Here is a 21,996-nt window from a genome sequence, read left to right as displayed (position 1 = left end):
CACCCCCCCTCCTTTACCTGAATCGCGGGGTTCTTCTACCCGCAGGCATCTGCACATTTTTGCATTTCGCAGCTGTGCACAGAGCCACATCATCCATTCACAGATCCTTTGATAGGCTCTGTGAATGAAGAAACTACATGTCTCATTAGCCACAGCAGCAAAGGGATTTGTAGTTCTCAATGGAATAGAACATTGCACCCATGATCTACTGACCGCGATTGCAATGCTTTACTGGCTCCAATGCAAATAAATGTACATTTTTTATTTTATGAAGAAGTGTGCATTTATATTGTTTTCCTCAAAAAGTGGACATTTCCTTTAACTGAGGCAGAGAAAAATATTATGTCTCACACCTTGTTAGACAGGCTGGGTATGTGGCAGAGCTGTGTAAATCTAAAAACTGGATGGACAGAAATATAAATCTTTTGGCAGGAAACACAGTTCTCATAAGTGTATTGTATCATTGTATTTAGCTGGTGTTCAGCTTTAAGGTCCCCTCTGAGGATTCACTCAGGTCTGGCTGATAAATACTGCAGCTCATGTTGTTGTCAGTGTTATTTATTGATGAATCCCATATAACAGCCCCAATGTGCCTAGCTGCTGACGTTCTAAGCTGTTACGTGACGTCAGCAGATTTATACTACTGTATACAGAAATTGTCGCATTTCGTCGCCATAACAACCAGACCGATGACAGCCCGCACTTCCGTCTCCGTTGCGGGGCGCTTCCGGTGAGAGTAGCAAGATGGCGGCGCCCATATCCCTGCAGCTGGAGTTTGGGTGAGCAGGGAGTTTAGTTATTCGGTTTGCTGTCGGGATAATATGGGGGATATATAGATTGTGTCAGGTGTAAGGGAATTACCCGTTCTTGTATCAGTCACATCGGGTATGGGTTCTATCCGGAGAGTCAGCAGCTAGGCACTTGGGGACAATGGACATGTGATGATCACATTGCCGCTCATTACAGTGGCCATGTGACAGGCTGAGTGCAGACTAGTGTTATCTATAAGGAACACACACATGTATGATGTTCGGTTTTCTGGAAAGTTAAGTGTGGCCCAGATACTGTTTGCAGACAAGCATTCGTGGTGCATAATGGAGAAGGGAAGCATTATGACATACAACGATGTTCAGACTGCCAGGAATGTTTTTGTTTAATTTTTACACTCCCCCTCACATAAAGAAAATGGCTTATCTTCACTTCTCAAGGCTCTGTCATTGTCCCCAGCTTCCAAATCATTCCAGTGCCGGAGGTCTTGTTCCCGGAACATGCCATTCTGCCCATTTCCTGTGCGCCCAGCCTGTTGTTTAATGGGGTGTCATCAGGCTGGCATGGAGCACGGTACTCCAGGAATGAGTGGCGTTCACATGTCATAATGTGAGACCGCTCACTCTTGGATGAATGACCTCTATTACTAGAAGGCTTCAAGAAAAAGGGTGTGTATTGTTTAACAAAATAGGGAAAGGGGGCGGGGGGTGTTATATGCCAGGAGTTCTGCTTCAAAGTGGACATTTAAGTATTTACATGTTCCTAAAGTGTATGTCTGAGAAAAATAAAAAATATTCAGTAAATCTTCAGTGCATGCATGTTTCCCCGTGTGTTGTCTCATTGACCCCTGGCCCTTTAAGAATACCTTACAGGGTTATTAAACCCTTGCATGTTTCTGCATATATCTACTGCTAGCAAGCAGTAGATATATGCAAAACGATTAAACAAAACCCAAAACGTTTTGAAAGGGTTAATACTTACCTGTGTCTCCGCCCCATGCTCCTGTCCGAATATCTGAAAATTTCTCGGGCAGCTGCAAAGGATCTTGGGGCGGGCGCATGGGCAGTTCAGATGTTCGGCCGGGAGACAAGGAGAGACACAAGCTAAGTCTATGGAGCAGCCTGCACCCGCACAGACACCTTGGGACGTCAGAGGAGAGGAGGACAGAGGAGTCAGCGCTGGATCGGAGACCCGCACCAGCGCTGGAGGGACAGCTGAAAAGGACAGGAAAGAAGAAGATGATCGGATTAAGAGGCATCATTTAAGGTAAGTCCGTACATTAAAATTGGGGGGAGGGAAAAAAATTGCCTTTAATGTCACTTTAATAGTGGCAGTGGCTCCCCATTAGTCATTCACAACAGTCACATGATCAGGAGTCTATCCCCAGCTCCTGATGTAAACAGTGACTTGGTGACAGCTCGGTCACTGTTCTGAGAGGGTGCAGTAAGCGCAGTTCAAGCAAGGAACAGTGGACATATATAGGCGGTGGCTGGGCATTAAAGGCCACCTTCTTGCCCTCGCATGTATTGAGGAGAGTATACAGAATTGCAGAAAATACCTGTTAATCTGCCAGAAATTCGGCAAGCTCCTACCTTCCTGTTCGAACTGACAACACAGTGCCTTTACTCCACTGAAATTCTAAGCAGTGTTGTCAGTCCTGCCTCCTCTGGACTACAGAACACCTCCCCTTATGCTATGGAGATAAAGAGAGGGGGGTGGATTGGGCAAGGGTAACAACACTGCCTGGGATCTAATTGCAGCCAAGCCACAAACTTATCCAGTAAAGTCTGGGATTCCTAAAAGCTGGACTGAGGACGAGCAAATATCATCTAAATACAAGAGACGTGTGTATTCTTTCTGGAATCTTGGTGAGCTTTGTGCAGATCTGTGCAGCAATCCAGTGTGAGCTTCCTGTAATAAAGACCGCTCAATGCTGTTCTCTCTCCTTGTGCAGGGTGACTGCTCTTGTCTCTGCCCCCTTCTGTAGTGGGTGGGGCCTGCTGGTTCCCTCCACAGCTCTGCTCTCTGCACAGGCTATGTACAGCACAGTGATGATGTAATTACTACTTTTATAATATCTGTGTTTGCAGAGGCATTTGGTAAACACACAGAAGATTTATATCTTTTCTGATTATTGAGGAATATATTTAAATGAAAGTTTGGTGGTTGGAGTTTAACTTTAATCAATTCAGTTCAATCATGGGAGGCTCAGCATCACAGGTGGACATTACCTAGGGCCGGCTGTATGCAACTGTGGTTTGCCTAGGTACACCCACCCCTCCAGACTAACATCCACCCATCAAGGTTACACCTCCCAAGAGCCAGCCCACTGCTTTCGTAAGAACTAAGGGCTCTTGAGAGACATGCTGAGGTAGGTTGCTGTGATGTTTTCAGGAAGGTATGTACAGCACCCAACCAGCCCCTCCCACCAGCCATGATCTGCCTGCATTGCAAAGAGAAATTTGGAGACCCATACATTAACAAGCAGAACGAGCTGTCCAGTGACAGGGATGCAGATCAGACAAACTATAACACCTTCGGGGTTAATCACAGTGGTCACATAGCTTACGTTTTGCAAATGTTAGTCCCCTAACTTTCTCTGCCTTTATGACCAGGCTCTGCCATCTGCTATCCCTCTGTTCACTCAGAGTGCCCTCCTGGCTTCATTGGCATTATGGACCAGAGGTACGCAAACCTCCGCCCTCCAACTGTAGTGAAACCACCAATCCCATCATGCATCTGCCTCATACATGTGGCTACCAGATTGCCTAATGGGATGTGTAGTGGAGGGCCAAAGTTTGCCCACCCCTGATATAGAGTGTTTTCTAGAAATCAATGGAAATCACAATTAAATACATTTCATCTCCAGGTTGTAACCGTATATGACATGGCAAAGTCCACAGGGGTTGAATACCAATGCAAGCCACTGTACATGGGGGAAATGAAGTGTATTTCCAGAGTTAGGTTATATTTTCAGTTATTTTTGCTGTGTTTACCTAAAATCATTTTTATGTGACATATTTACAATCTATTTACCGTATTTACAATCTATTAACTATTAACACTGTCCTCTGTACGGGCTCGGGTCCAGCACGACGAGCCTCTGTGGCTGGATCAGTGGGAGTTCAGCACACTTCCAGTGACTGGTCTCCCCTCCAATTACTGAACCTGGAAGTGACAGATAGATGCATCATGGGATTCGTAGATTCACTACATCTGGAGGGACAGAGTTTGCCCTCCCCTGTACTAGAGGAAAATAAGCCACTGTGATGAACTGCTGAGATAAAAGAGAACTATGGGGTAACCTTTTTATCCCATATTTCTCTTAAGAGTCATGCGAGGACATATAATAACCTCCTCCCGTGACCCAAAGTTCAGTATACAGCGAGCTATATACTAAGAGCGCCACAGCCAGGACGGATCCTGACAATACTGTTGAGATCCACCCAGCTGACTGATTGACAGCAGGCTCTGCCTATCTTGTCACCGCTCTCTGCAGGAAGATGATTGGGAAGTGAGCGAGCGACCGTATGTGCTTGCTCACTTCCTGATCAAAAGAGCCGACCTGTGACAGTTTAAAGGAGAACTATGGGGTCAGGGCTTTTCCCCATAGTTCTCCTAAGGGTAACGGGAGGACACAAACTAGCGTCCTCCTGTCACCCAAACTTCAGTATACTGCGAGCTACAGCTCGCAGTATACTGAGACGCCGCAGACGGGACGGATCCCGACATTACTGTCGAGATTCACCCAGCTGCGTGATTGACAGCTGGCTCTGCCTATCTAGAGGCAGAGCCAGCTGTACCAGCCCCCTCCCCCATCTGTTCCGCCAGTCAGCGCTTTGGGATCGGACAGGGGAGGGGGAATCCCCGCAGGGAGCCGTGAGTGACAGTCACGTCTCTCTGCAGGGATAGATCGAGAAGTGAGCGTGCGACAGTATGTGTTCACTCCCCGATCTATTGAGCCGACCTGTGACAGTTTCATTGTCACATGTCCGCTAGAACTATGAGGCTGAGTGATTTTCACTCACCTCATAGTTCTCCTTTTTAATTGTCATGCTTCGGCTCTAACTATGAGGATGAGTGTAAATCACTCACCTCATAGTTCTCCTTTCCGATATCAGCCACCCAGGGAGGAGAGCATTATTTTCAATGAGTCACTCAAACCCTAAGCTAGCCACACATGGTTGTTCACCCTCGTTTGATCTGGGGGTGAACAACAGCTCAACATATGTCGGTTTTCCAATAGATGTTGTCCAAGGAACTGGGTGGAAAACGGTCGGCCTGAACATTGACTGCATCCAATCAGCTGCAGGCACTAATCGGGTATTCTGACAGCGGCAGACACCAGCTATTGGAAAACAATATCCAGCAGAGGAGACTGTTTGGCATGGATGGAAGAATCTTTTAGATTTCCTTTGTTTATCTGAACAATGGCAATGTGGGTATATATGGCCAGCTTTAGTTTTGTATTGTGAGAGGGAGCAGTAAAGCACAATCGTTGTGTTGCACAGCAAAGTAGGAGGCATAATCTGCATATGTAATGTTATATGATGCCCCTGGCCAGAAAGCACAAGAAACAAATAAAAAAACAAGACATATATAAAGCCTAAAATTAGGGATGCACAGATACTTTGAGTACCAGTACAGATACTTGGCTTGCTTGTACCGAGTACTGTACTTGGTATTTGTGCAACCCTACTGAAAACACTAAAAAAAACTATTAAGAAACATAGCTAATCAGCCTGTTCAGTCCCCGAAAACACCCCAAATGCAACCAGGAGTCCAAAGATAACACTATCTAAGTAGGAGGCGTGTATGCCACTGCCGCAGGTAAAAACCGCTCATAAAATCAAAAGATGACATCAGCATAAGACTGAAGAAGGTTCTTGCATTGCCAGTTGGAGCTAAAGGTTCCTAAACCCAATAAACAGGTCTCCACAGTAAGGGAAATATCAACAGTAGTGAGCATGGAAAATGAAGGCCTGCTCCTCTAGCCAAAATATCTGAATATTGAGGCACAACCATATCATATGGATAAAATCAGTATCTTCTGTGGGACACCACCAACACATGCGGAAGCCCGGGGATAGATCTTATGAATTCTAGCAGGAGACTTACAAACTCTATGGAGCAGTTTGAATTGGATAAGTCTATCTCTAGCAGAGACTAAATATGTATGCAGGTGGCCCCACGTATCTTCCCAGTCCTCCGAATCAAGACTTGGAGCATCCAAGAGCCGTCTGGTGCGAAGCGAAGAGTTTCCAGGCCACCATGAATATTAGGTTGGAGGGCTCTATAAATAGAAGATAAGGGCTTACGCAGGGTCTCAGATTGCAAAAAGGACCCCACCCCAGAAGGCACCAGAGCCAAAGGTACAGGACCAAACTGCATTGAACACGGCTTTAAATTGTCAAATGAAAGGAGACCATGTTTCCCTACGATATGTTCCAAGGTCTTCACACTACGCGAGGCCCTAAAATAAGGTGTTTTAACAACAACACATTGATAATTGACATTTAAATGACGCATATCTCTTTTACACATATTTTTTACACATATACTCAGAAAATAATTGACAGTACAGTCCCTTTAATAAAGAGGGCTGGTCTTGTGGCCCCGCCACTTTGCCGTGTTTTGACCTCCTGTATTTGGTTTTAATAATTCAGCTGTAGGAAATGCTCTGTTCATCTTCCACCTACGGGAGTAAATAAAACCTTCCTGTCGTTTTCTGTCATCTTTGTGGACAGAGCTTGTCCAGCTCTTCGTTGGTACCCAAGAGAGCCTGACATAGAGATGCTAATGAGTAGCCCGTGTCCTGCAGGAGCCTGCGGGGAAACCTTTGTCTGCTGCTGGCTGTGTTGTGGCACTTTGCTGTGTGTGTTAGTTATACCCCCTCCTCTGTGGCGGGGATGTCAGCATATCTCATGTATTTATTATCTCCTTTCAGAGGTGGCGCGGAGCTGCTGTTTAACGGGATCAAGAAACATCAGGTGACCCTGCCTAGCCGGGCAGATCCTTGTGAGTATCCTTCGTAGTAATGCTTTAGGGTAACCCCTTTGCGATACGTGTAAAGATTGGAAGTAAACGCAGGTCATTCATACACTTGAGTTATATGTCCATGATCACGCCTAAATATGAGAAACTTCTACAGATCTACAACCGTGAAGTTTTGCAGAGCGCTTTAACTGCCAATGGATTTTCTTGTAGTCCTGAGACTTGCATAGCTTTGCCACACAGGCGATGAGACTTGACCTCTTTTTTTCTCTTCTGCAGTCACTTTTACTTTCCAGTCTCCTCCCCACTCCTACCCTGTGCCTGGCCTGGCCAGTGAAAGGAGAAGCAGCACACTGATAAGCTCCTCTCTGTTATTCTGCTATCTCCTACTATCAGTTTGCTCTTGCACTGTAGCACACCTAAATGGCACCTTGTGCTGCATCTTCCTCCCCCTCTCTGCAAGTCAGCAATAGTAGATCCATAGATTTCTGTCGTGATGAGTTCCCTTTAAGTTGAAGTGGAATTTTATTTACATAAACTTTTCTGTGACTCACATAGGTTCGGCTGTAAAACAGTTACAATAAAGCGTCATAAGGAGGGTTGCCAGAGTGTAGTATTTATTTAGTCTAAAGTTTATCGCTGTGATGGAAAGCCCCTGGTCATCTCCAACTGTGCTCCAATCTGTCAGTTCCTATGCAAATATCAACATGTGTATAGTAATTGTTCAATCATCTCCTTAAAGAAGACATGAACTCTGGAACCTGTGCCCAAAAGAGACAGGCAAAGGACTAGTCACCATTACTGAATATGTACTACCTGCAACCGAGCTTTACCCATTACTGACTTACCATGCTTTGTTCAGCACTATGTCTCTGTGTGGAAGTGGCCATCTTGTTAGAGGAACAGGGTGTTGCTTCTTCTTGTCAGAGCTCCCCTTCCCTGATATCTGAGGAGCGTTACTCAAGAAGCAGCAGAAGAGGAATCGCAGATCTACAGAATGAATGAAGCAGATACAGGGAGATCCTTGTGCTGCAGGTTCTTAGGTTCAGCTTCCTCTCCAGCATGGAGAACATCGAGTAACACTTAGTGACATCACCAAATCTCCTGAGAGTAGCAGTTAGAGACAGCAGTGCCTCAGATCCCACAATGCAGATTTACAGCTGCGAGGCTACAGAATTAGGCACACTCGCATACCGGAAGAGCACTGGTATTTTTTTAGAGGAATACAACATAAAAGATAAATGTTTCAGGGCACTTTTTGGGTACAATTAACATTTTTGGATAGTGCTTTAAGGTCTTTACTTTTTGAGTTCAGCACGACTCTAAAGGGCACTGTAAGTTATGACTAACTAGCCAACCTTGGCTCATTATAACGGGTAACAAAGCAAAATGCTGCAATGGAAGTTTAATTGCTATGGCAAGTATCTAATTTTTTGTGCCATATTGTCCGTATTTCTTTAGCGTGAAGTACATTTTAAGTTTATTCATCACTTAAGTCAGATGGCATTGATGATGGCCGCTCTCTACAGTTACATTTATTTGGGACATTTGCTTAAGAGTGTTGCATGGGGGGCAGTCTAGGAGCAGCTTCAGTCTCAGTGGAATTTATTGTCAGGATACTGCATAAGGTGGGGGGTGGGCGATGCTGGGAACTCTTTAAACTGATTAGAATGCAGCTCACATAGAAGATGATGCCAGCTGTTCCAGTGCCCTCCTCCCACTCCCTCTGCCCCCCTCCTGCTAACTGACCGCCACTGTTTGCTCAGCTCTGAGCCCCCTGCGCGAAATTGCTTTTCAAAAGGACCACTTTCTGCTTAATTAAACAGAGAGTCAACACATCTGTGAAGTTTTCCTGCTCCCCTATTATCTTGATATTGATCCCGCTCAATCCCACCCAGAGTCCCAGACTGTTCACTTATCGAGTGAGCTGGTTACCTATGGGCAGGCTTACTACTGGGCTAAGCCTTGCCTGTAAATTCTGGAGTTTATAGTAAATGCAAAAATAAAAAATGTGCCTACAACTAAAAATAAGGAAATTCAAATTTCATCAGTCTTAAAAAACAATAAGGCTTAAGTATCATCGTACCATTAGCTGGATAGTGATAAATCCCCATTGACCACCCCCACCTTCACTGTTGGGTCAGTCCCGGATACCACCATATTTCTTATTTTTTCAAGCCTAATGGACAGATACAAAGTGCTTTCATGACCCAGAATGCTCAGGTCCTTCATATGTCTTGATCAGACTACCAACTGGGGGCTTCAAAAATCAGTGCTGACAAGCTGTTATAGCAGTGGCTGTTTATTTTATTTTTATTATAGAAATACAGTTTATAGAAATATTTAGAATTTTAGTTTAAAGCGGCTCTGTTGCCACATAATAAAGTTATAAAAGAGCTCCCTGTAAAAGAAGAAGACCTGTCCCACCACCAGTGCCTCCCATCTTTGCTTCCTTAAAGGGTTTCTAAACCCTCCATTTTCTTTGCATATATCTACTGCCAGCAAGCAGTAGATATATGCAAAAAGTTTAAAAAAAAACAAAACACTTTAAAAGCAGTTTAAACTTACCACTCTTCTCGCCGCGCGCTCCCGTCCGAAAATCCGAAACTGCTCGGGCGGCCGCAAAGCATCTTGGGGCGGGCACATGCGCAGTTCGGATTTTCGGCCGCGGGACGAGGAGAGACGCAAGGTAAGTCTATGGACGCGTGCACCCGCATGCAGACATCGTGGGATCGGAAGTGCTTGCAAGGTCAGAGGAGTCAGCGCTGGATCGGAGACCCGCCGCAGGGCTGGAGAGAAGGCTAAAAAGGACAGGAAAGAAGAAGATCGGATTAAGAGACCTCATTTAAGGTAAGTGATTTACTTAACATTAGGGGGAGGGAAATTTTTTTTGACTTTAATGTCACTTTAAAGAGCTAAGCCAGCCGAAGAATCTGCAGCATCCAACAAACTTCTGGGTGCGTTTGATGCCTAATCCCCTGCTGCATTCTGTGGATCTATCCGTGCTCTGCACTTGGTAAGTATTAGTTCTCTTCTTTTAGTGGTTAGTGTACGCAGGCATTTGAGATGGGTGAAGTATGCACAGATCCTGTTTAAAATCCAAACACTGCATTCCACAATAATGAAAATTGCTCCATGACCTGATCACAAATGCCCATTTGCACTGCTGCTATACAATTGGTTTAAATGTATTGAAGGCATTGGTGGTGTTCCACTGCATTGCCCTACTGATTTGCAGTCTTTTTAAAGCAGGGTGGGCACAAACAGCAGTCTATTCTGAGAGTCTAATGGAAGACATCAGCTAATCTTGATAGTAATTACCTGTCCAGCTTTTGAAACAATTGAATGGAAATTCTCCAGGTCTGGGAAAATCCCACCCTTAACAGTTTTCAGCATTGGAGGTAATCCCTTCTACTCCTCTTCCATTGACAACTGCTAAAGTTCAGAGTTCCTTTCACTTTCTGTCCTCAGGACAATGCTCACTAGGGCAAGTAGTGAGAGTTGTACTCTACAATAGGGTCAGAGAAGTAAAAACCTGACACTTCCCCACCCTATCCAGAACTAGAATAAACTATAGTCAACTAGTGTACTCCATTCCCTTTTGCTTACACTTGTACAATGCAGTGTAGGAATCCCAAACAGGACCACTTTTAGGCCCCTTGCTGTCTCGTACTTACAGAAATTCTGCTTTTTGTAGGCATCAGTGCTAACAGCTTTATCATAACCACTAATTGTATTTCAAACCTACCTTGCCAGTCGGAATCTTGTTAGTGGTAAGGAAAGCAGGTTATATAGCACAGGTTTCTGGAAGCCGAACATGTGAGGAACTCTACCAATGCAGTGCAAAGTTAATTATCCTGAATCTTTCTGTCATTCCTACACTTGCAGGGTTATCTGGCTAAATCAGCATATCATTCATTTTTATTTGTTGCCTGGAATAGCTCATTAATAAAACTTATTTAAATATGCAAACGAAGCTATGGAAAAGGATTCAGTCCGGCACCCCCCCCCTCCCTCAAATAAAGAATAATGTCATTTTAGAGAGTGGTGGAACCACATTGGCAAGCGCAGCGCCTAATACAACAGCGATCATTCGCAGTTGGTTCACACGCCGCAGACCGCTATGGATGGTGCTGTGTCTCAGCAATATGGTGAACGGGGGATGACGCCCACTGATTAGGGAGGGCAGAGAGTCATAGTTGCTACGTGTAATGGCGAGCGGCGCTGGTCATTGCAGGGTCAGGTGCAGGGATGTGAAGGCTCGTTTATCAGCCTGACTCAGGAGGGTCAGATAGTTGTGCCTGCTTCCCACCCGCCCACATTCTCTGTCCAGGGAATCTATTGTATAGGGGCGTTACCATGGAGAGCCCGGCATCAGCTCGCTATCCCCATTGTTCCCAGTCTGGGAAGGGGCCTTTCCTTCTCACTAATGAGTAACCAGAGGGCTATTAAAACCTGGTACAACTGTACAGGCCCATGCTGTCCATTGCTAACAAAGAAATGGTAGGATTTTCGACGGCAGAACCACAGTATCTGTTTTACAGTAGCAGCTTATTTCATCATTCTGGCAGCTTGCTGTACAGTACTGAACAATCTCTGTTCCTTTTTATTGCCACCTACAGCTGGTTTTCAGAAACAGCATCCCATGGTATTAGACACAGCATGCCCTAAAATCAGGAGAAACTGCCAAATATGCTGCCAATAACTCATATAAGACAGGAAACCCGTACTGAACACACGGGGACTTTGAAATTGCTAGTTACCTGGTTGCCACGTGAACAAGCATGCACTATGTCTGAACTCCTGAACTGCATTCTTGTTCCAGTACAGTGACTCAAGGTATTGATGAAAGTGATATCAGAATTCCTGAACTGCATGCTTGTTCCGGGACAGTGTCTGAAGGTATTGATGAAAGTGACATCAAAACTCCTGAACTGCATGCTTGTCCTGGGACAATGACTCCAGGTATTGATCAGAGTGACGTCAGAATTTCTAAACTGCATGCTTGTTCCGGGACAGTGACTCAAGGTATTGATGATAGTGACGTCAGAACTCCTGAACTGCACGCTTGTTCCATGACAGTGACTGAAGGTATTGATGAGCATGACATCAGAGCTCCTGAACCATATGCTTCTACTGGGACAGTAACTCAAGGTATTAATTAGAGTGACCTCAGTACTCCTGAATTGCATTCCTGTTCTGGGACAATGACCCATGGTATTGATGAGTGACATCTGAGCTCCTGAACTGCATGCTTGTTCTGGGACAGTGACTCAAGGTATTGATCAGAGTGACATCGGAACTCCTGAACTGCATGCTTGTCCTGGCACTCAGGGCATTGATGAGGGTGGTGTCAGAACTTCTATACTGAATGCTTGTTCTGGGACAATGTCTTAAGGTATTGATCAGAGTGACATCAGAACTCAAGAATGACATGCTTCTTCCAGGACAGTGACTCTGGATATTGATGAGGGTGATGTCAGCACTCCTGTACTGCATGGTTGTTCCAGGGCAGTGACTCTAGGTATTGATGAGAGTGACATCAGAACTCCTGAACTGCATACTTGTTCCAGACTATTGACTCAAGGTATTAATACCATTGGATGTGTATGACAGCTAGCCAATAGCTAGCATTTTTAGAAGCATAAGTTAGCACTGTAAACCTTATTCTCTCACTGCAATACACAGCACCAGGCTCCTCCCCTCTATTATCCACACCAGTTACCTTTAAAAGTCAGAAATACATTTTGGTGCCCCTCCCTGATGTAGTTTCACATTGTTACTGGGCCTGACTTTATGGCTAAGCTCTACGAGCATCCATCTTCCTGTCCAATGAGAGCGCCTTTTGTTTTCTCTCCACTGGATGAAGTCCTGTTGGACAAGGGAATAGCAGTTGGCAAGACTTGGCCATGAAGTTGGGGTAAATCAGGCCCCAATAGTAAAATGAAACTAAATCACTAGTGAAACAAAATAAAGGGTCCATGATGTTGCTTGCAGATGGGTATCGATAGGTTGATTTGAATAAGAACAAGCAGGAGGTACTTAGGATGTTCCTTAAATACCCCCTGCATGTTCAATAAATCTATGAATTTTCTCCAAGCAACCTCATGGATCCATTTTTTGATTCAACTACAAATTTAGTGGAACCAGGCAAGATCCAGGAGCCACAGTACATGTTTCATGTTGGATGTTATGACTGGGATCCTTAGTGACAGCAGAAATTTAGTTATATGAAACTAAATCAGAGCGAGGCACGAAAGGGGCTTTCCTGGCTACTAAATGTAATGGTGGCATCTTGTGTCATCTGTTGCTGGGTAAAACGTTTTAAAATGGAAAACTAGAGTACGGATCACTTTAAGTGGTCAATAGATTTGAATACATTGTTTAGAAAGGTTTAGATAATTTCACCAGAAAACCACATATTGTGTCATCCTAAGCATTAAATCCCAACAATATGAAGGATGCTGGTGACTGGCTAATGCTTGTTCTTAAAATGTTTAAAAGTCTCAGAAAATCCTGAAGTCATTGGACCAGAATGACAGCCAGGAACAGAAGGGGAGGTCAACATTGGCAGCCTCCATTCCGCCTCACTATAGATTTCTTTTACCACTCATTTCTATAATATAATGATTTCTGTGCTTGACGGCTGTATCAAAAAGTGCCTGTGGGCTCTCTTAAAACTGATATGATCAATAACTAATTACAACGGACTAGAAAAGGAAAAAACATTGATTATAATTTACAACTGCACATTTCCTCCCCAGAATGCACAGAAAAATACACTCACTGGTCACTTTATCAGGTACACCTTGGTAGTAGGGGGTTGGACCCCGGACCCTAGCAGTTCAGAACTTCCTTTATTCTTCGTGGCATAGATTGAATAAGGTGCTGGAAACATTCTTAGAGTTTGTTCCATATTGACATGATAGCATCACGCAGTTGCTGCAGATTTTCGCTTGCACATCCATGATGCTAATCTGCCGTTCCACCACATACCAAAGCTGCTCTATTGGATTGAGATCTGGTGACCGTGGAGGCCATTTGAGTACAGCGAACTCATTGTCATGTTCAAGAAACCAGTTTGAGATGATTTTAGCTTTGTAACATGGTGCGGTATGCTGCTGGAAATAGCCATCAGAAGATGGGTACAATATGGACATGGTCAGCCTTTCTATCAGCTTGAACCAGTCTGGCCATTCTCCTCTGACCTCTGGCACCAACAAGGCATTTTCTGCCGCTCACTGGATAATTTTTATTTTTCAGACCATTTTCTGTAAACCTGAGAGATGGTTGAGCATGAAAATCCCAGTACATCAGCAGTTTCTGAAATTCTCAGACCAGCCTGTCTGGCACCAACAACTATGAAACTTTCAAAGTCACTTAAATCACCTTTCTTCCCATTCTGATACTCAGTTTGAACTTTAGCAGATCGCCTTGACCATGTCTACATACCTAAATACCTAATAAAGTGACCAGTGAATGTAAATCAGTGATATTTACTCTTTATGGTTTAGTACAACCTTTCCATAGGCTCCATTCACACATGAGTTGTTTTCCGCGCTAAACATAACAACCAATGCATAGCAATATGCATTGTTCAGACTATTGCGACGGCCGCGCGCGGTACGAAACCGTGTGTTCTGCAAAATAGTCCAAGCACGATTTTATGGGCGGATTCCGCATATTACAGCTATAGTGATAGCTGCAAACATGCGGAATACGCACGTATGTTACCGTTTTGCGTGGTTTCATTCTGCGCGAAAAACCGCTACCACTATGTGTGAATGGAGCCTTATAGCAGCTAAATACATTTCAGGTACATCAAAGCAAAATGTGTTCAAAGTCTTAGAGTTTGTTTGTTTTTCTTTAGAAAGCAGCATCAGTCTGAGTAGCAAAGTCTGTCCTCTGCCAACATGCTGCAGAGAAGGATCATTGCTGTCTATGTGGAAGCAGGGGTCTCTCTGTAGAGGACCGACACATCCCCTAAATCGGAGCTTGCGCTCTCCAATCAACAAAATCACACTCCCTGCTGATTGGGAAGCTTTAGCTTTGAGGGGCCTGTAATAACTGTGCAGAGAGACCATACATACAAGCTTTTCCAATCAGGCTGTGGCTGCTTTCTAAAGAAAAACAAACTAAGGCCCCATTCACACTGAGCGACATGAAAATCGCGCAATTTTATATGAGCGATATTGAGCGACTTGTCCCTATTGGGCTGTATGCAATCAGGAGCAAAATCGCTCGAAATCGCTCGAAAAAAGGGTCATGTAGGAGCTACCAGCGATATTGAGCGACGAGATGTGAACAGCTCCATTGAAATGGATTGGAGAAGCTACATAGAGCGATATCGCGTGGAAATATGAGCGATATCGCTGCAAAAATCGCTGGATAAATCGCTCCTTGTGAATGGGGCCTAAGACTTTCAGCACTTTTTGTGTCGATGCTCCTGGAATGTATTTAGCTGATTTAAACCAAACATTCAAATTGGAGATCGGCGTGGCCATCATATGCTAGTTGGCCATCATTGACCCTGTGGCTTTGCTCGATAATTCTGCAGCCCCTGCTCTACTAGGGTTTGATGTGCTAATTTTTGGGGCTGTAATGAGCAGGTCCCGATCTGTCCCTTTTCCCATAGTACCCATTACATAGTCTTCAGAAAACACAATGGCTGCCGCATAACCACATATTTTGCTTTTTTCAGGGGACATGAAGCATTTGCTGGAGTGGATCAAAGATCATTTGCTGAAGGAACGTCCTGAATTGTTTATTCAAGGAGATACAGTGTAAGTATTGTGTATTAGTATACAGTGAGCTTTCAGAGTGTGAGGATGCCTTTTAAAGTAGCCTTTCAATGAGTGTAAGGCTGTGCCAACGCTAGAACACTGGTCTCTGATGACAGCGGGGACTGGTAAAGCAGTCACTGCATTAAACAAGTGCTGCTCTTTAGCTTCATAAGTGCTCTAATTGTTACTGAAAGAACACAAAACACAAGTCCTTGCCATTCAGATATCTTCCTGCCAAAGGGAACTTATAGGATCATTTTGATTATGAGAATCTGATGTGTAGCATCTTCAGTGATAAGAGGACCGACCAAGCAGTTTTCTATCTTTGTTTAAAAATGTTATGGCCGTGTTTCTGTTCTTGCAGGAGGCCGGGGATTCTTGTTCTTGTTAATGACGCAGACTGGGAGCTGATGGTAAGCACAGAATAAATACTTAAAAGTCTCTGAATTGGTGCTGACACTGTCCTTCCTTCTGGAGGGGGGCTACGTTTGTTCCCCATCGTCCCTGTGTGTGTTGTAAAGTGGCCACCGCCCCAAGCTCACTCCTGTGATGGACTACAATCTCAATACAAATTAGTAAATTAAACCTGAGATTGTAGTCCATCACAGGAGCAAACTTGGAGCGGTGGCCACTTTACAACACACACAGTGACCATGGGGAACAAAAAGTGTCACTTTAAAGGCTAAATTCACCTTTCTAACTATGTTTCATGTTGCACCCACATTTATGGTGTAAAATGAAACATGGTCAGATTTCCGCAGGTCTGTTGACTTTTTTGAATTTGGAGCGGCTGTGTGTGGCTCCACCCACACAGCGATCACATCCATTCACAGATCCTTTGACAGCATCTAAGAATAGAGAAACTGCAAGTTCTCAATGGAATACAGGTGTGGTGATGTCACCACACTTGTCAATTCATTCGTCCTCCCATCCATGTTACTGAATCTCCATCCCTCGGTATAGACATGAACAGGAAGAAGAGTCTGCGGGAGCTAGAGCATTGCACTCTCCATCTACTGATCATGGTTGCAATGCTCTAATGCAGGGGTGGGCAACACTGGCCCTCCAGCTGTGCTTTAACTTGAATCCCAACATGCCTTTGCCTCTGGGAGTCAAGTCTGCAACTGTCAAGCTATGCCTCATGCTACTTATAGTTCCACCAAAGATGGAGGGCTGCAGTTTCCCACGTTTTTTTTTTCCTGTGCAAAAAAATAATAAATACACATTTTTTTCTTTTATGAAGAAGTGTGCATTTATTATTTTCTCTTTTAAAGGTGGGATTTCTCTTTAACGTACACAAAAAATAGCAAGTGTATTTAATAGAATAGATCAGAGCAATATGCAGTACATACAGTGACCAAAACTCCATCTTGTACTATTTTTACTTCACTAAAGTGAATTCTGTTTGGTACGGTAGCATCTAATCAGAATGGACATTGTAATATAGTGTATTATGGTTGGCTACAACCGATCAGATTCCATCTTGTTTTTCGATTGGATGGTGTAGGTCACAGCACTTTGCACAAAGCAATTTGATCCTTACACTGTGTATTGATTAAGTCTTGAATAATTATACTATGCACTGTATTTCCTTATCTGTATTAGTGTAAAAGGAGGCATTACCATATTTCCATGCAGCCTTGCAGGAGGCGGGCCAGTACAAGCTTCAGCACACGCTCCTTCCTATGGTTTACAGTGTATGTCAAGGGCAGAAAGGCCTCCCATTGACTTTACATTGTGAGCCACATAGGAAGACAACACAATGAGTCTTTCACTCCCCCTGCTCATGAAAACAACCCACATTAACAAAATCATTGTTGTTCAGGCCTGTAAAGCGTCTTCCATTCATTTGCAATGTTTTGCATAGTTTCTGCAAGACAAAAGTCTTTTAAAAGGAATCTGTCCAGATAGGACTGTTGGATCGGCAGCCACTGAGGTATTTCTCAGTACAGGATCCAGGGCTGTTCCTCCATACTCCTGACGCGGGACAAGGATGTGTCAGGACAGACGATGAGGGGAATTTATCAAAACCGGAGCAGATGGAATCTGGAGCGATTGCCCATAGCAACAATCAGCTTCTAGCTTTCATTGTCAAAGTTTAACTGAGCAAACTGAAGAGAGAAGCTGATTGGTTGGCATGGTCAACTGCTCCAAATTCTGTCTGCTCCAGTTTTCATAAATTCCACCCAATATGTACATGTGGGTTCCAGGTCAGTCATTCAACCGGTAGTAACGGAAGGGTAAGGATGACAGCCCAATACATGTACCTTCAAAAACTAATGTCAGCAGCTACAATTTGAATTTGTTCTCAAAGTAATAGTTTCCTGAGGAAATAAACTTTCCTCCCTATGATGTAGCAAAAATGATATTGTAGGAGCCTGTATGTGTCTTCGTGAGTGTCCTGGGACTTCCAAAATGCAGGGTACTTTGATATAAGGATCTTGACCATTGCAAATAAAGTTTACAGTGGACATGCAGATAAATCTAAAGCTGATCTCCAAATTAAAACAAGAAAACGAAACTCTCCTTGCAGTGGTGCTGACCCCGCACTGCAAGGGTCAATTGCTAGTTGTTGGGTAGGGGTATTGTGTAAAGGACTTGTACTTATCTAATCCCCACTCCTGGGGAGTGGGGATCAGGTAAGTAAAAGTCCGATACACAGTTACCCTAGACATAAAGGGGCAGCTAACCCTTGCAGTGCAGGTGCAGCCCCACTGCAAGGGGACATTTTTGTTTTTACCCTGAGATAGGCTTCAATTAAAGCTACTGTATGTTAACAGTTGTGCTAGGGCGGATAAATAGAATTTTATAGAAGAGAATACATACCTTTCCTGTGGAAAATGCTGCTTCAGTCTCCCTCCTCTGCTAGTCACAAGACCAGAAATGTAGACCTTTGGTCACATGATCTCTGCTGAAGGGGCTGATTGGCGAATCTGAACTGTGATCTGAGAGGATCTTAAGCAACATTTTCCCCAGGAAAGGTACTTCAACTCCTCCGTTCCATTTTATTTATTAACTCAGCAAGACTGTTGGACAGCAAAATATAGGTCCGTTTTGATGCCCAAATTGTAATGGCTGCATAGTAAGCATCGGCCATTAGCTGTCAAGTTCTATGTGAATGCCGGTGATGTCTTTGCTGTTTTTAGTTCCTATACAACCCTCATATATAAGTCATTCTGTCTGCAGGGTGAGTTGGATTACAAACTGCAAGACCAAGACAACATTGTATTCATCTCCACATTACACGGAGGATAGTGAAGACCTTGTGATTTGCTCTAATCCAATCATGATGTTCCAAGTGGGGAGGGGATTTTCACGGTGTCTTCATCATCTCCAGTGGCGGTTGCTTGAAAAGTGACTTCACTTCTGAAAAGGACACGTCTACATACCACCCCGGCAGCCAGCCGCTGTGTTAATAGGTCAGAGCCATCCGTTTGGTGACATGTGGGACATCTCATTTACTGGCGGCCTTCTACCATATGTCAGTTTTACACCTGGATTAAAATGTTATTTTTGCTACCAGTTATAATTAATGGCGGTGTATATCCATGCAAAAACTAAATAAATAATGCCATTGTGAAACGTTGCGTCTTAACATCATGTTTTTGAGCTGCCTTCCTTTTTGCGTTATCATGGCGTGTGTTCCCCCTCCCCAAATTATATCCATGTGTTTACATCACCCTTTACCTCCTATAAACTTAAGTGCAACCATTTTGGTCCTGTATGAAGTATCTGTGTTTCCTTCCCAGTAAGCAATCCGCTTTTCCCTTTGCTGCTGCTTGGGCATGAGCAAACCAGCTTCCTGCCCAATGAAAGTGACATAAAAGCCGCATTGGTCCCTGAGTGGCTTTTCATTATGTCTCCCAGGGCTGATAAAAAGTGTAGCAGTCCCTCATAGCACTCAGTCAGGTATGACTTAGAAAAGTAGATAACTGGATGACACTAAGTTTGCTAATGCATTGTGTATCATAAACAATTGTTATGTTTTGCATTCATTGTTGCATCTCTTGCACCCCCTTTGCAGCCACTTCCTGTCTATATGCTTGCACTAGAGTGGTGGCTGTATGCCATATCTCAGGACGGGCTTCCTGATGGTGATAATGGGACATGCTTTTGGCTATTGGTATGGTCATAGTGTATGTAGCCTCCACTGAAATGACATGTCACAAAGTGACAACCCAGGAGCATAATTGAAAGAGAGTGACACAGAGCTGTCCTGTAACAAGTGTCTAATCAAGGTCCCTCATTGCAGGATCACAAGGTATTATTTTAATGAAAGCTGCATACTAAAGCCCATCTCTACCCTTTTCTAACTAATGGCTAGATGCAAATAAACCTTATCTAAATGCCCTTTTTACTTACCTGAAGCAGCAGTCACGTGACGCTCCATTCCCGACTCATTTCTCTTCCTTTGTTTATCTCCTTCTGTTATCTCCTTCTTTGTGTGTCCATGTCACTGCCTGCATAAGGTGGAGACTTCCTATTGGCTGTACGGCGGCTGGGTCATCTCAGGATCCAGTAGACGAGTGATGTCATTCCTAGGGGACCGGCCAGCTAGGGACCATTAGCGATCCCCCACACATGGAAATGGTGGTTGCAAGGGGCCAGGACGGGGAGACTTTGGTAAGTATGACCTGCTTCAGCAGGTAAGAAAAAAAAATCCTTGATGCATGAGGGGGGTGGGATGAGGGTCAAAATTACCCTGGAATGGGGCTTTTCAATGAACATTTTATATCTTATGAAGTTTCAGTGATTGGGTTTACATACAGTTTAGAGCAGGGGTGGGCATCTCCAGCCAAGATGTTGTCGAACTTCAAGTCCCACAAGGCACTGCAAAACTGACAGTTACATGCATGACCCTTAGACCCCATTCACACTGAGCGACATGGAAATCGCGCGACTTTGAGCGACATTGAGCGACGTGTCGCGCGACATCTTCCTATTGGGCTGTATGCAATCAGGAGCAATATCGCTCAAAATCGCTCTAAAAAAGGGTCATGTAGAAGCGACAAGCTACCAGCGACGAGCTACAAGCGATATTGAGCGGCATTGAGCGACGAGATGTGAACAGCTACATTGAAATGTATTGGTGAAGCTACATAGAGCGATATAGCGCGGAAATATGAGCGATATCGCTGCAAAAATCGCGCGATAAATCGCTCAATGTGAACGGGGCCTTAGAGGCAGAGGCATGTTTGAATTTGAAGTTAAAGAACAGCTGGAGGGATGGAGTTGCCCACCTCTGATTTAAAGCATGGTGTCTGGTTGCTGTGAACAGTCACTCCATTTTTGCTCCAGTTCTTAAGTCAACTTATTAAGAGCATATCCATATGATGAATAGTCTCTTAAAATAAAGATAAGAGTATGATTCTTCCGGTCTTGTAAGGTCCCTTTCACACAAGCTGATCAGGAGGGCATCCATGCACGGATCCCCTCCTGATCGGAGCAGTACAGATCGGACTCCACCGATGTGACATCCGTGTCTGTCCAGTTTCTTCCTCCATTTTTCGATGGAGGCAAAAACTGAAATGACCGGACCCCGTGTCAGTCTATGGGGAATTTGATGTAAATGGACATGTGTCTGTTTACATCAGATTACCCTGATCCGGCACGATCAGGTCTGGCAAAACGGATCTCTGATCCCTTTGTTTTTCCTTACCTGGCCTGAATCGGGGTCCGTTTACACCCAGCTGCCCATAGAGTTACATTAGACATCCAATCGAGCCCGCTTGAAAAACTGACAGGCAGAACCGATCCGAGTGCCTGTATGAAAGGGGTCTTACAGTACAGAATGCAATATTAAGTGAGGGAGGGGTATGGTCTGCTGGTGTACCCAACACTTTCCTTTTTCAGACCCCGATCTGACGGTCACTACCTATTAGTAGCTCTTATTGTTGAACTCCATGGATGTGTTGTTTTTTATCACACCCCAGCTATGACAGCGTCAAACGCGTAAAAATAAATAACCATAATGATCTTAGCCTAGAGAAAATAAAAATGAAATTTGAAGCCCTTAAATTTGTGGCGTGCTTTTTTCCCCCCTCCATACAAAAGGAGACGGAATCATAGACTGAAGAAATATGACTCGCCATCAGCATTCCGCGACAACACAACAATGCTCTTGGTGAAATACACCCAGGACGCGTTTTGCAATTCTCTGAGCTCTGGAGTAGCAGAAGAAGTGAACGTGTCATGATGATGTATCTTGATGTACTGGAAATAAATAAAAAGATAAAGAACCGTCAGGTTGAGTGTTCATTTATTTCTTCATAGTGGTCATGTGGTACGCCGGTCACCCCTGCCAGGATCTTGCTCATTTTCAGGAGGGGGGTTTCACTTAGTGTTCTGGGATAGTCTCCTTCTCCATTCTATATGGCTGCTCACTCGCCCCATTCATCACCGCCCCTCCCCTCATCCAGCCTCCTCACTGCTGCAGTCTTTGCTGTTACAG

The 21,996-nt window shown here is 44.3% G+C and overlaps 1 protein-coding gene across 1 annotated transcript; it reads left to right on the top strand.

The window, feature by feature from the left end:
• The first annotated feature begins 711 nt into the window (after positions 1-711).
• Positions 712-19,076, top strand: URM1 (ubiquitin related modifier 1). The gene is made up of 5 exons (XM_018564034.1): positions 712-779; positions 6,716-6,786; positions 15,464-15,545; positions 15,910-15,958; positions 18,732-19,076. The coding sequence occupies exons 1-5, from the start codon at positions 745-747 to the stop codon at positions 18,798-18,800; spliced, it is 306 nt and encodes a 101-aa protein (XP_018419536.1). The 5' UTR covers positions 712-744; the 3' UTR covers positions 18,801-19,076.
• The last annotated feature ends 2,920 nt before the right edge of the window (positions 19,077-21,996 follow it).

Source organism: Nanorana parkeri, unplaced genomic scaffold, assembly GCF_000935625.1.
Source record: "Nanorana parkeri isolate BGI_ZX_2015 unplaced genomic scaffold, ASM93562v1 scaffold717, whole genome shotgun sequence".
NCBI lineage: Eukaryota > Metazoa > Chordata > Amphibia > Anura > Dicroglossidae > Nanorana > Nanorana parkeri.
Note: the sequence above shows the minus strand (reverse complement) of the source record. Positions and strands in the feature narration are given on the sequence as shown.

Bases quoted from the DNA above. Each gene is read 5' to 3' on its own strand.
- URM1 (XM_018564034.1), top strand. From the start codon at position 745: ATGGCGGCGCCCATATCCCTGCAGCTGGAGTTTGG. The intron at 15,546-15,909 runs GTAAGTATTGTG...CTGTTCTTGCAG, and splicing joins TTTATTCAAGGAGATACAGT to GAGGCCGGGGATTCTTGTTC. The intron at 15,959-18,731 runs GTAAGCACAGAA...TTCTGTCTGCAG, and splicing joins ACGCAGACTGGGAGCTGATG to GGTGAGTTGGATTACAAACT.